General features: G+C 28.5%; 1 protein-coding gene and 1 non-coding gene across 2 annotated transcripts; both read right to left on the bottom strand.

Moving 5' to 3' along the window:
* Positions 1 to 1,533: 1,533 nt before the first annotated feature.
* Positions 1,534 to 1,656, bottom strand: LOC146952482 (U6atac minor spliceosomal RNA). The gene has a single exon (XR_015025307.1). It is a non-coding gene; the product is annotated as a U6atac minor spliceosomal RNA (small nuclear RNA).
* Positions 1,657 to 3,638: 1,982 nt separating this feature from the next.
* LOC146952481 (mitochondrial metalloendopeptidase OMA1-like) lies at positions 3,639 to 5,881 on the bottom strand. Its single transcript, XM_085740809.1, has 4 exons — positions 5,749 to 5,881; positions 5,042 to 5,504; positions 4,572 to 4,720; positions 3,639 to 4,036 (listed from the first exon to the last, which is right to left on the bottom strand). The coding sequence occupies exons 1-4, from the start codon at positions 5,841 to 5,843 to the stop codon at positions 3,787 to 3,789; spliced, it is 957 nt and encodes a 318-aa protein (XP_085596935.1). The 5' UTR covers positions 5,844 to 5,881; the 3' UTR covers positions 3,639 to 3,786.
* Between the last annotated feature and the right edge of the window lie 9,306 nt (positions 5,882 to 15,187).

Raw genomic sequence — 15,187 nt, 5'->3', positions numbered from 1 at the left:
TTGGGGATCATGGACAAAAGATAGCATGTATTTATCTACGATTGTTTCTATTTTTTTTTTGTTTATTGATGTGCAATAAATTGTTTAACGGTGTTTCTTTTATTTTTTTTTATGTAATGAAGTAAAATTCTCTTGCAATGAAAAAAACTAGTAGTTAATGGATGTTTAAATTGTATTTTCATAGTTATTGTAAAAAGAAATGTATTTTTTAGTGTTAAAATCTTGTTTTTGTTCATGATTATGTCATGATTCGGATTTTAATATAGGCATATTACTTAAAAATGTTTATTTTCTTAGGAAAAATGTGACTATATATTTGTTTTTTGAAATGCTAACAACAAAGCAATTGATTTTACCGACATTGCTTTTGAAAAATATTCATTGTTGCATAAGTATATAAAACTTATGCAAAATTCTTGTAATAAATTTATTTTAAGTAATATCTTCGGTTAAAAAATGGGATGTTTCATCATGGATAGAGAGGGTTTTAGAGAGAGATTTTTATTGCTTCCTAAAATTGGTTCAACATCGAAATTTGGTTCAATAATGACGTAGTGGCGAGTGAGTTAAATGTTATATAACAATAAACTATTCAATTTCATGATAGAATACCAAGATTGATGTCCCCGTGAGCTTAACTCATTTGGTAAAGATAATGCACAATATATGCAGGGGCCAGGGTTCAAACCCTGAACATCCCATTTATTCATCTTTAAAAAGTGAATTTCTCTAGCCACTAGGCTACTTGACCAAAAAGAATACAAAGATTCCTAACAAATTGACGTGACGTAGTGGCAACTGAGCAAATTGGATAATCTACATTTCAAAAAATGAATGTTTTAACCTTACATGTGAAATTGAAGATCAAAATTTGGCTTACTCTAATTTTTTTTTGTCAGGTAGCCTAATGGGTAGAATTTACCTTTTTCAAGATGAATTAGTAGGGTGTCCGGGGTTTGAACCCCAGCCCCTGCATATAACAATGCATGTCCCTGCCAACTGAGCTATGCTCACGGGGACAAATTTGGCTTACTCTTACTAGTGAGTTAAGATGAACTTGAAGATCAAATTCAAATCTCTTTCTCTAAACATGAAAATCAAATCTCTTTCTCTAAGTCAAATTCACTATACCGAGTATAAATTTTGTATTCTCTCTTTAATAAACATGAAAGTCGTATTGATTGTAGTGAAAGTTCAAATTCAATAAACATGAAAGTATTGCTTCATTGATTAGAATGTAAAGTCGTCACTATATTTGCGTATCAACATGCAATTGTCTTTCCTCATTTAGAGCTTTTCATATTATCATAAGTAAGATGAAATTAATGTTATATATAAGGTGATGTTTAATTTTCATTAAACCTTTTCTTTTTTGTTTTATGAATAGTGTTGCTTGGTTGAGTTACTAGTTGTTACTACTTCCTTTTTACTCTACACATCTAAGTTTAATTGTATGATTTTGAATCTATCTAATGGTTCCACTTTAGCAAAACTTTCAAATTTTCTTTGTATAGTTTATACATATATTATCTTAAAAATTGGTTATAAATCCAACCTGAGAGAGGTGGATAGCTTTAAATATGTAGCAGGAAAGCTCGAAAGTTGTTCCCATCCATATCAATGGAGATGCCAACCATCTCTCTTTTTTTAATTTAGACATATATTATGGTTTTCACATTGTATTCAACATATATTGTGCTGGATCACCTTCATATAGTATCGCATCCGAAAGAAAACGTCATTCAGGATCAACTTATATATATATATATATATATATATATATATATATATATATATATATAATCTCTTGCGATCATCGTCTGACTCATGTAGAGTATAAGATTGCTTACGATCAGATCTTACATGAAGCCTCTCAACCAAGCTACTCATTTTCAGCTGAAGGGATACTAATTTTCATATAAGCAAGATAAAAGAACACTGATATATACACTAATAGTGTGTTTGGATTGAGGGTTTAGAAGGGGAAGGGAGGGGATGATTTACTTTTCTTTTTTAAATTATGGACTATATAACATGTTTTTTTAAAATAAATTAAGTGTGATTGACGTATTATATGATCGTTTATCATGTTAATATGTTAACTTTTTAAAAAACATTTCCTAATGTCCGTAATTTAAAAATGAAAAGTAAATTCTCCCTCCCTTCCCCTCCTAAACCCTCAATCCAAACACAACCTAAATCCCCACTCTAAGTAAAACCAAGATTTATGTGAGGAAAAATTGTAGCAGGCTAGTGTACTAGATTGACATATTAAATATGATATAATCTCATCTAAAATAGAGGGGTCAAAGCGAGAAAAACCATTCAAAAAATAAATAAAAATCTAAAATAATATATTTTCCACCAAAAGAACATTTTAAATGCTTGGTTGTTTATTAAAAAAAAAAATGCTTGGTAGATACAAGCTCAAGTATGTGCATAGAGTTGGGAAACACTTGGGAAAGTGAAAATTATTGAGTGTCTTATTTATGGGAGGAGATTGGAAAAATGGTAGAAATTAGGTTTGTGCTTGAAGAACGTGTTAAAGTTAATTTATTGTAACCCTTTTGTATCCCTTTGAAACGAACTCATTGGTAGTGGATTGGAGAGATCAATCTCTCCTGCAGAGTAGGTCATTGTTGCACCGAACTAGGTAAACAATTATTTGGTGTTGTTCTTTTTACTTTACTCTCTTTATCTTGTTTATTTCTTTGATTTAATTATGGTTTTATTTTACACTTGATTGTTAGATTAGATATAGATCTAGATCTGTTGTTATTGTTTGTGGTTATTGATTGTCACTGATACTCCCCACACATCTAAATTTCACTGATGTGAGATTTGGAGTTACTGAATTCACAACAAAAAGGCTACTTTATGTCTCCTACTTCTGTTGGTTCTATTGGAGTGCTATAACTACTACTTTTAATATTTCTATCACTACTAAAAGATTCTTCAATTAAATGTGTTAAATCTCACTACTAATATTTTCATCAAAACATGCTACATGAATCTACACAATAAGCTAACTGCAAGCTTTTATTTTGACTACCACCTCAATATGCATATTTATTTATATTTCTCAAACTCAGTATGCAGATCAACATTTTCATCCAGTAGTCTAAAAGAATGACAGAAACATGCTAGTAAAGAAAACTTCAATAATAAACCATTTATAATCATGAATACTGATTTGAGGATGAAAATCAATATTTCATCAAAATCATGTTTGTTTCAATATTGACTTCTTGCATGTTTGGAATTACGGTTAGGTTGACGAAATCACGGTCACACTGTGTTTTGTTGAAGTTCCAAAGTGTATATATTTCCAAAATCACAGTGAGTAATGTGATTTCAACAAACTCACCACCAATCTTTCCATTTCTCCTTGAATGAAAATCAAAGAATCTGAATCTTAAGATGCAACCATGATTCTTCAAATGTTAATTAGTAGGCGCCAACGCTTCATTATCACAATATAACCCTCATGCTACAATTTTAATAAAGTAATCAAGTGCCAAATGAAAACATTAAAAGAAAAAAAAATAAGAAAATTGAAGCAATAGTCATTTTAATGTTTATCTTAGCATTTCTTATATATCACTGACGTCAGACCATGCCATCAGACCACAAGGTCATAATACAACTGCATATTATCAGATATTTCTCGGATTTTCTAACATAAAGCGTCGCTTATTTGAAAACACAAGTCTAACAATCAAGTCCCGTAAAGATCATAATACAACCATACCAAAACTGGTGAATATGCATTCCTAAAGAATGACATCAGTTAACCTCACTCCTTGCTCTTGCATCATTATATAGAACAAGAGCTTCTTCCATTATCTTAGGTCGAGCCAATGCTTTGGCTCTTTCTCTTCCTAATGGATGGGTACTAAGAAAACCGGTAAACATAAAATCATTGTCGGTTCCGCTTAACTTTCCCAGCTCCTCGTAGACTTTAGGTGCCACCCGAGGATCATAGCCAGCTGCTGCCATTAGTAGAAGCCCGATGTAATCAGCTTCAAATTTTAACCTGCAAATTGTGAATAGATTGGGTTGAGAACAAACATAAGCATATATGTAATGAAATTAACATTGAATGATAGAAAGCACCATTAGATCACAACAGATGCATCACAGAAAAAACCATACCAGATCATTGTTAGATAGTCATAATAGAATGTTACAAAGTTGATATCGATGCATCAATAGAAAAGTTTAAGGCCACTGATCATGAACCTATCTATAAGGAAGAATAAGTAGAATAAACAGAGTCATTGTTCATAAATTCTTAAAATATTTTTCCTCCAAGAATTTCTTCTACAATAGAGTCCGCTTCTCTATTCTCTCAATAATGACAAACCTGAAAATTCAGTTCAAGTAACAATTGTATCCTCTTATTTATACAAGATGTGTCTAACAAAATCATTATCATCCACATGCATATCTCTAACAAACTCACTCTTCTTTAATAATTATTCTTTTGTGTGAACGCATCTGCCTTAAAAGCTCTATCAATGAAATGAAAATGAATGGTTTAGAAAAGAAAGATAATGAATTAATCATACCGCCGGTTGAAAGGTAGTCTGTTGACAAGTGGTAACACTCTTTTTCCATAATCAATGGTGACAAATATCTGAAGCATCCTATGTATAGCATAAAACCACAAGTTCTTCGTTACCTGTTCAGCAAAGTGTCGAGCAACAACATGCGCAACCTAATTAACACCAAAACAAACATAAACCAATAAGTCTCTATTATCATTAGCTGGAATTAGCAAGTTATAAGCTCTAGGGCCTCCGAGACCTATACATATTAAATCCTAGAATTAAATTACGGTCCACAACTGCAAGTGCGGTCATAATATAAAATATTAGAATTTTTTACAAAAACATCACAACCGCAATTGACTACATTTACCTGCATTTTAGCATAATGTCAAGAGTCACAATGAATCCGCAATCGCGGCCACAATTTAAAACCAGGTAGTAGTTTACTATAAAAACAAAGAGTTAGACAAAACAAAGTCATAAGATACCTCATGTGCAATTATAGTTGCTTTCTCTGCATCACTTGGAAAATGCCTAATCAAATCCCAGCTTAGAACTATCTTCCCATTGGGAAAACATACACCAGACATATAAGTTAAAGAAACTACCAAAACCTCCCAATTTAATCCATCCAAATGTGAAATGGTACACTCAGATTCATGGCTCATTTTCTTTCTTTCTCTCTGCAATGCATCAATAATATTATTGAGAATCTTTGTAAGCCTTACACTTTCTTGATGGGTTTGAGGCATTGTACGTCCTTCAAACCTTTGTTTGTATTCTTGAAAGACCTCCGTTGCATTTCTCTCAAAAGTTGTTGGTAGACAAATGAAACGGGTTCGTTTCGTGTAAGGAACAGTTTCAAATAAAGAGTAAAATCTCTTGGGTCCTCCAATGACAAATGGATTGTGAAATTTGTTGTTGATTTCAACATTTCTTGTTGTGCCTAATCTGTTAGAAAATGCTATGAATCAGAGAAACAACAACCAACAACCATAGTAACAATAAACAAAAACAATATCAAGAACAAGAACAACAACAACACCAACAACAACAAGAACAACAATAACAACAACAGCAAGAAGCAACAATAAGGACAACAACAACAACAATAACAACAACAACAACAACAACAATAAGAACAACAAGAACAGCAACAACAAACAAGAACAATAACAACAGTGGTGATAGAAACCTGGGTGTGGAAGGATTCTGGGTTGATAAAGGAGTGCGTGATGATAGAGCAGAGATGGTTGCAATGGAGCAGTGCTTCCGTAACAACATCATCATTGTTGTGAAATGAAATGAGAATGAAGGAATGGAATGAGAATATCTTGGACTTTTGTTTTTTTCTGTAACGTTGTCTTCAGCTATACTAGGTTGTTAGCTAGGTTGGCCCACAAAGAAAAAGGTACGGTACAGGATAAGTGTGTTTTGTTTTTTAGTTTTGAATTGATCCTTGATTAAAATAAACAAGTTAGTCTTTTAAATTTTATACCGATGATGATGTTCGAACTCTGGATACCTCATTTTTCCACATTTAAAATATACGAGCTCCAACCACTAGGCTACTTGAGAAAAGAAAAAAAAATCTTAACTTTCGGGAATTCGAACCATGGACATTTACTCTTTGCCTCCTTTAATCTTTTAATCCACACTGACATTTTTAAGATCGATTGACCCGATTTAAAAAGTGTCAACTGATTTAACTATCGCTGAAAAATGTCGAGCGTGAGTTGACTCCGCTGGGTCAAGGGAGTGAGCAATTTTGAAAGGATGAAAAGCAATTTTCAAAAAGTTCGTAAGTGTCTAGGACCGGCTAGAAGCTCGCAAAAACAAGGCCCATTAAACCAAAGCCCAAGAAATCTGAATATGACATGGAAATGGAGCATGCGAAGTCCTGTGCGGATCACCGCACATGAGCATGCCTTGAGCCCATCTCAACTGTCCCGATCATCACCAACTGCCTCCTAAGATGGCGCCGCATCTCACGGAGCCTGTTAAAGCATTGTTCACGCCTATAGAAGAGTGACTCTGCGTCACACTTCACTTACCACTTTTCACAAATAACCACCTTTTTCAAATACTTACTTGAGCGGAGTGCTTATAGACACATTTCTCCTCCATTGTGAAGATTCAACCGACCAATTAGTAAGAAAGGAAAATGATTGATTTTTCTAATGCATCCGGACGCATTCGATTTACTACACTAACAGGAACGATCGGGGATCATGGGCAATAGATAGCATGTATTTATCTACGATTATTTCTCTATTTCTTTTTTTTATGTTTATTGATGTGTAATAAATTGTTTAACGGTGTTTCTTTTATTTTTTATGTATAATGAAGTAAAATTCTCTTGCAATGAAAAAAAAAACTAGTCGTTAATGGATGTTTAAATCGTATTTTCATAGTTATTGTAAAATGAAATGTATTTTTTAGTGTTAAAATCTTGTTTTTGTTCATGATTATGTAATGATTCGGATTTTAATATAAACATATTACTTAAAAATGTTTATTTTCTTAGGAAAAATGGAAAAATGTGACTATATATTTGTTTTTTTGCAAATGTTAACAACAAAGCAATTGATTTTACCGACATTGCTTTTGAAAAATATTCATTGTTGCATTAATATATAAAACTTATGCAAAATTCTTGTAATAAAATTATTTTAAGTAGTATCTTCGGTTAAAACATGGGATGTTTCTTGACCAAAAAAAAACATGGGATATTTCATCGTGGATAGAGAGGGTTTTAGAGATTTTTATTGTTTCCTAAAATTGGTTCAAGATCAAAATATTGTTCAAGATAGACCTAAACATCAAAGTTTGTGTGTTTAAATCTTGTTTCATGTAACCAAAAAAAAAAAAAAAATCTTGTTTCACATGTAAGGTTAAAACATTCACTTTTGATCAATCTCAGGCGGAAATAATTTGACTTGCAAGTATTTTTTATTTTTTTTTGGTACAAATTTGACTTGTAAGTTAAAAATTATATATATAACAATAAACTATTGAATTTCATGATAGAATGCAAAGATTGCTAACAAATTGACGCAGTGGCAAGTGAGCAAATTGGATAAACATATTTCAAAGAAAGCCTGGGAATAATTTAAGCACCCCTCACAAAAAACATAAGTGCGATTTCTAAAATTTTCTTTCAGCTATTGCAACAAAGATATGTGAAATTTGAAAACAAATTTGAACATCTATCTATAAACCAAATGATAAGGAATCTGCTAAATCTATTGATTTTAGTGTATATGTCCGGTCTAACACAGGAAAAATGGAACTAGATAACCTAAACCAAAGTTTACCACTTCTTAAGTCATGTTATGTTCTACTACTTCTACAATGTGTATCAAAAAGTGAATGTTTTAACCTTACATGTGAAATTGAAGATCAAAATTTGGCTTACTCTTGCTAGTGACAACAATTGATGAGAGATGCATGCCAGTTTCACATGCAAGATTCTCGCAAATTTTGATCTTCAAGTTCATCTTGAACTAAAAACTAAAATACTCAAACCTAAAAACTGAAGTGATGCAATAATAGATTAGGTTGAGACTAGGAAATTGAAGATTCAAGGGACAACATTAGAAGCTGAAAGTTACAAAAGAGTGGATGAGTTTCAATAAATTTATATTGTTTCACCATTACTTTGTTAAAAGATTTCCTCTCTCTCTCTCTCTCTCTCTCTCTCTCTCTCTCTCTCTCTCTCTCTCTCTCTCTCTCTCTCTCTCTCTCTCTCTCTCTCTCTCTCTCTCTCTCTCTCTCTCTCTCTCTCCACAAGATAAAAACATCATCACAAGGAGTGGGTGAGAAAAGAAGTGACACTCTACTTGTCTAAAGCTACAACATCAAATAAGTGAATATGAGACATCCAACCTAATGCCCAAAATATAAAAAAAAATAGTAACTAGCTTCAAATGTGATTAATGAGAATGAGTTAATCCAATATAAGAGAATGATCCAAACTCTAGGGTACCAAAACCTTGGCACAACTTGGATCAAATAGTTGAACAGATAAAAATGAGATTGAAAGGTTTTAGAATAAGATAAACATACAGAAACGAAATCCGCCGTAGTATTTCATAGAAAGGTTTAATTAAATGGGAACTTTTACGGTACACTAACAAAATTTAGTGTACCGGTACTCCTGTTTCAAAAAATTTATAAATTAACGATAATTTTTATGAAATAAAAAGCTATTTGTTAATATTTATATTTTAGAAAACATCAATTCATAAGAAAAAACATCATTTCATTGTTTATAAGAAACATATTAAAATTTTTACATTTTTTCATAAAAAATAATCAATATTAATTGTTAAGAGTAATAAAAATTCGTAAAAATTAAATTTTATTTTGTCAAAGCTTTTGGTAAATAAAATTTAATTATTATAGTTGTCAATGATAGAAAATAATTATTTTTCTTCAAAAAAAATCATTTATTATTAATTTTACACTTGGTGTACTGATACACCCAAATTTATTGGGTGTACCATAGAATTTTCCTAATTAAATATAGGATTAAATAAGTTTTTAATCCCTATAAATATATCAAATTTTGTTTTTAGTTCTCATTAAAAAAAAGCTTGTTTGAGTCCCTATAAAAGGAGTCCCTATAAAAGATTTCAGCATAGAGGTTTAGTTCTTCATATTTAAATTTGTTTAATTATCCATAAACGTTTAAATTTTTGAATGATATTTTTTTTAGATATGTTTAGAATATTATATAGAATTCCTGCGTGAAAAATGAGCTCAAAATAAGATTTTTAGATCAAGATTTTTACTATTTTTTTCTTGAACTTTTGAAAGTTTAAAATAAATTCATATTTAATTCATTTCATGTCAAAACATTATAATTTTTTGTAAAAAATACTTTTTATCAGGTTCTAAACATGTTTGCGACGGAATACATAACCTCTCAAAATTCCGTCGCAAAATCCGATTTTTCTAGTAGTGACAAACCTACAAAAATTCATTTTGAAATTTAAAATTTAAGGATAATTAAATAAATTTGAATTAAGGATAATTAAATAAATCTGAACTTCACGTTGTTTCTCAGGGGTTCCAACCTAGTTATATGAGTTTCCACCTGATGTCTGCCCTTCTCCTGATTCGGTGAAGAAAAAGAAAACTTCAAGTGAATTTTTTTAGGGTTAAATAAGTTATCATTCCATAATATAACGAACTTCATTTTTAGTCCTCGTAAAAAAAAGTGTCAGGCTTTGGTCACTATAAAAATTTTCAACACGTAGTTTTAGTCCCTAAAATTAAAATTTGTATAATTATGTTTAAACTTTTAAATTTTTTAATGATTTTTTAGAGACATGTTAAGTAGTCTTTCAAAAAATCAATAAAAAAATTAAAATTTTAAGCATAATTAAACAAATTTTAATTTAACAGGGACTAAATCTTCATGCTTAAATTTATGCTAAAATTTTCTATAGGGACTAAAACATGTCAATTTTTTTATGAGGTCTATAAACAAAATTGACTATATTTAATATTTAGGGTTAATTAAGTAAATGGTCCCTATAAATACTTATAATTTTGTTTTTAGTCCCTGCAAAATAAAATCACACTTATTAGTCCTTGTGGCATAAATTTTTTACAAAGACTAAAAATCATGATGAATAATTTCAGAAAGACTAAAAATGTTGGCGAAAATTTTTACAGGGACTATAATGTGCGATTTTATTTCACAAAGAAATATTGAACCACTTCTCCACATTTAAATAAAATGTGTGAGTTCCAGCCACTAGATTATTTGACAAAAATATGTACCAAAAAATTCTAATTTTTGTAGGAAAAGATTTTTATAATATTATAAAGATGACTACGAAAAAAATTCAAATGAAAAGTTATTTTAAAGGGAACGATAACTTTTAGGAAACTAAAAGTTGAAGGAAAATTTCATTTGAAGTGTTTTTCTATTGAAAACAAGGAGGATCTGAACAGCAATTAAACTATTATTTTAGATAAGCTGGAACTTTTTAACCTTTTAAATTTTGGAATACTTTCAAACTCAAAAAAAAAAAATCTATCCTTTAAAAAAAGGGTTAATTATGTTTTTGGTCCCTACAAAATTGCGACCTTGTAAGTTTAGTCCTTACTTAATTTTAATAGCTTTTTTAATCCCTACAAAAAAAATTTGCACTCAATATTAGTCCTTACTCAATCCAAATTTGTTTAATTTATGTTTAAACTTTTAAGTTTTTCAATAATTTTTTACATACGTGTTAAGAACGTTATTAAAAGGTCCTCCGAAAAAAATATCGCAAAAATTTGATTTCTACGTCCATATTTTTGTTACCTATATCTTAAACTTTTGTCGTTTTAAAAAATTCATATTTAATTTATTTCATGTCAAAAAATTATAGATTTTAGTAAATGAACCTTTCATAGTGTTCTAAACTTGTATAAAAAGAATCGTTAAAAAATTTAAGAGTTTAAGGATAATTAAGCAAAATTTATTTTAGCAGGGACTAAACTATTAAACAAAATTTATTGTAGGGATTAAAAAAGCTATTAAAATTAAGGAAGGACTAAACTTAGAAGGTCGCAATTTTATAGGGACCAAAGACATATTTAACCCTTAAAAAAAAGACAATGTACCAAAAGTTATAATGTAAAATTTTTGAAAAACTAAAAGTTGAAGAAATTGTTTAAGAAGATTAAAATGAATTGTGGGTGAGCTTTCAAGTCTTTATGAACCGATTCAACCTTCAATCATATCAAAATAATTAAATAATATTTTTTCTATAAAATCAAATACATTTAATAACCATCTATATTGAGTATGACTGTTTTAGATTATATTTCAATACTGAGGAATAAAATTCAAAATTAAACTTGACCAAAAAAAAAATTCAAAATTAAAAAATTTATGGGTATCAATAGTATATATATAAAGTAAGGTTTTTTATGCCACATGTCACTTCCACATTCATTCAAAATATTTTTATTATTTTTTCTATTTTATTTAACATAAATATCTCAACAAACTACACATCAATCAATCAATCAATAGTATATATATAAAGTAAGGTTTTTTATGCCACATGTCACTTCCACATTCATTCTCAATATTTTTATTATTTTTTCTATTTTATTTAACATAAATATCTCAACAAACTACACATCAATCAATCAATAGTATATATATAAAGTAAGGTTTTTTATGCCACATGTCACTTCCACATTCATTCTCAATATTTTTATTATTTTTTCTATTTTATTTAACATAAATATCTCAACAAACTACACATCAATCAATCAATAGTATATATATAAAGTAAGGTTTTTTATGCCACATGTCACTTCCACATTCATTCTCAATATTTTTATTATTTTTTCTATTTTATTTAACATAAATATCTCAACAAACTACACATCAATCAATCAATCAATAGTATATATATAAAGTAAGGTTTTTTATGCCACATGTCACTTCCACATTCATTCTCAATATTTTTATTATTTTTTCTATTTTATTTAACATAAATATCTCAACAAACTACACATCAATCAATCAATAGTATATATATAAAGTAAGGTTTTTTATGCCACATGTCACTTCCACATTCATTCTCAATATTTTTATTATTTTTTCTATTTTATTTAACATAAATATCTCAACAAACTACACATCAATCAATCAATAGTATATATATAAAGTAAGGTTTTTTTATGCCACATGTCACTTCCACATTCATTCTCAATATTTTTATTATTTTTTCTATTTTATTTAACATAAATATCTCAACAAACTACACATCAATCAATCAATAGTATATATATAAAGTAAGGTTTTTTATGCCACATGTCACTTCCACATTCATTCTCAATATTTTTATTATTTTTTCTATTTTATTTAACATAAATATTTCAACAAACTACACATCAATCAATCAATCAATAATATTCAATAATCAATAGTATATATATAAAGTAAGGTTTTTTATGCCACATGTCACTTCCACATTCATTCTCAATATTTTTATTATTTTTTCTATTTTATTTAACATAAATATCTCAACAAACTTTTGATCTTATGCACTCAGTATTTTTTATCTCAACAAACTACACATCAATCAATCAATCAATAGTATATATATAAAGTAAGGTTTTTTATGCCACATGTCACTTCCACATTCATTCTCAATATTTTTATTATTTTTTCTATTTTATTTAACATAAATATCTCAACAAACTTTTGATCTTATGCACTCAGTATTTTTTATCTCAACAAACTACACATCAATCAATCAATCAATCAATAGTATATATATAAAGTAAGGTTTTTTATGCCACATGTCACTTCCACATTCATTCTCAATATTTTTATTATTTTTTCTATTTTATTTAACATAAATATCTCAACAAACTTTTGATCATATGCACTCAGTATTTTTTATCTCAACAAACTACACATCAATCAATCAATCAATCAATCAATAGTATATATATAAAGTAAGGTTTTTTATGCCACATGTCACTTCCACATTCAATCTCAATATTTTTATTATTTTTTCTATTTTATTTAACATAAATATCTCAACAAACTTTTGATCTTATGCACTCAGTATTTTTTATCTCAACAAACTACACATCAATCAATCAATCAATCAATCAATCAATAGTATATATATAAAGTAAGGTTTTTTATGTCACATGTCACTTCCACATTCATTCTCAATATTTTTATTATTTTTTCTATTTTTATTTAACATAAATATCTCAACAAACTTTTGATCTTATGCACTCAGTATTTTTTATCTCAACAAACTACACATCAATCAATCAATAGTATATATATAAAGTAAGGTTTTTTATGCCACGTGTCACTTCCACATTCATTCTCAATATTTTTATTTTATTTAACATAAATATCTCAACAAACTTTTGATCTTATGCACTCAGTATTTTTTATCTCAACAAACTACACATCAATCAATCAATAGTATATATATAAAGTAAGGTTTTTTATGCCACGTGTCACTTCCACATTCATTCTCAATATTTTTATTATTTTTTCTATTTTATTTAACATAAATATCTCAACAAACTTTTGATCTTATGCACTCAGTATTTTTTATCTCAACAAACTACACATCAATCAATCAATAGTATATATATAAAGTAAGGTTTTTTATGCCACGTGTCACTTCCACATTCATTCTCAATATTTTTATTATTTTTTCTATTTTATTTAACATAAATATCTCAACAAACTTTTGATCTTATGCACTCAGTATTTTTTATCTCAACAAACTACACATCAATCAATCAATAGTATATATATAAAGTAAGGTTTTTTATGCCACGTGTCACTTCCACATTCATTCTCAATATTTTTATTATTTTTTCTATTTTATTTAACATAAATATCTCAACAAACTTTTGATCTTATGCACTCAGTATTTTTTATCTCAACAAACTACACATCAATCAATCAATAGTATATATATAAAGTAAGGTTTTTTATGCCACGTGTCACTTCCACATTCATTCTCGATATTTTTATTATTTTTTCTATTTTATTTAACATAAATATCTCAACAAACTTTTGATCTTATGCACTCAGTATTTTTTATCTCAACAAACTACACATCAATCAATCAATAGTATATATATAAAGTAAGGTTTTTTATGCCACGTGTCACTTCCACATTCATTCTCAATATTTTTATTTTATTTAACGTAAATATCTCAACAAACTTTTGATCTTATGCACTCAGTATTTTTTATCTCAACAAACTACACATCAATCAATCAATAGTATATATATAAAGTAAGGTTTTTTATGCCACGTGTCACTTTCACATTCATTCTCAATATTTTTATTTTATTTAACATAAATATCTCAACAAACTTTTGATCTTATGCACTCAGTATTTTTTATCTCAACAAACTACACATCAATCAATCAATAGTATATATATAAAGTAAGGTTTTTTATGCCACGTGTCACTTCCACATTCATTCTCAATATTTTTATTATTTTTTCTATTTTATTTAACATAAATATCTCAACAAACTTTTGATCTTATGCACTCAGTATTTTTTATCTCAACAAACTACACATCAATCAATCAATAGTATATATATAAAGTAAGGTTTTTTATGCCACGTGTCACTTTCACATTCATTCTCAATATTTTTATTTTATTTAACGTAAATATCTCAACAAACTTTTGATCTTATGCACTCAGTATTTTTTATCTCAAAAAACTACACATCAATCAATCAATAGTATATATATAAAGTAAGGTTTTTTATGCCACGTGTCACTTTCACATTCATTCTCAATATTTTTATTTTATTTAACATAAATATCTCAACAAACTTTTGATCTTATGCACTCAGTATTTTTTATCTCAACAAACTACACATCAATCAATCAATAGTATATATATAAAGTAAGGTTTTTTATGCCACGTGTCACTTCCACATTCATTCTCAATATTTTTATTATTTTTTCTATTTTATTTAACATAAATATCTCAACAAACTTTTGATCTTATGCACTCAGTATTTTTTATCTCAACAAACTACACATCAATCAATCAATAGTATATATATATAGTAAGGTTTTTTATGCCACATGTCACTTCCATATTCAT

Source organism: Medicago sativa, chromosome 1 (assembly GCF_051527215.1).
Source record: "Medicago sativa cultivar Bolivia chromosome 1, Bolivia_mono, whole genome shotgun sequence".
NCBI lineage: Eukaryota > Viridiplantae > Streptophyta > Magnoliopsida > Fabales > Fabaceae > Medicago > Medicago sativa.
This window is presented reverse-complemented; position numbering and strand designations above follow the sequence as displayed.

Excerpts from the sequence above, each read along its gene's own strand:
- LOC146952481 (XM_085740809.1), bottom strand. The coding sequence starts at position 5,843 with ATGATGATGTTGTTACGGAAGCACTGCTCCATTGCAACCATCTCTGCT. Across the intron at positions 5,505-5,748 it reads CAGAATCCTTCCACACCCAG|ATTAGGCACAACAAGAAATG; the intron begins GTTTCTATCACC and ends ATTTTCTAACAG. Across the intron at positions 4,721-5,041 it reads CAACTATAATTGCACATGAG|GTTGCGCATGTTGTTGCTCG; the intron begins GTATCTTATGAC and ends GGTGTTAATTAG.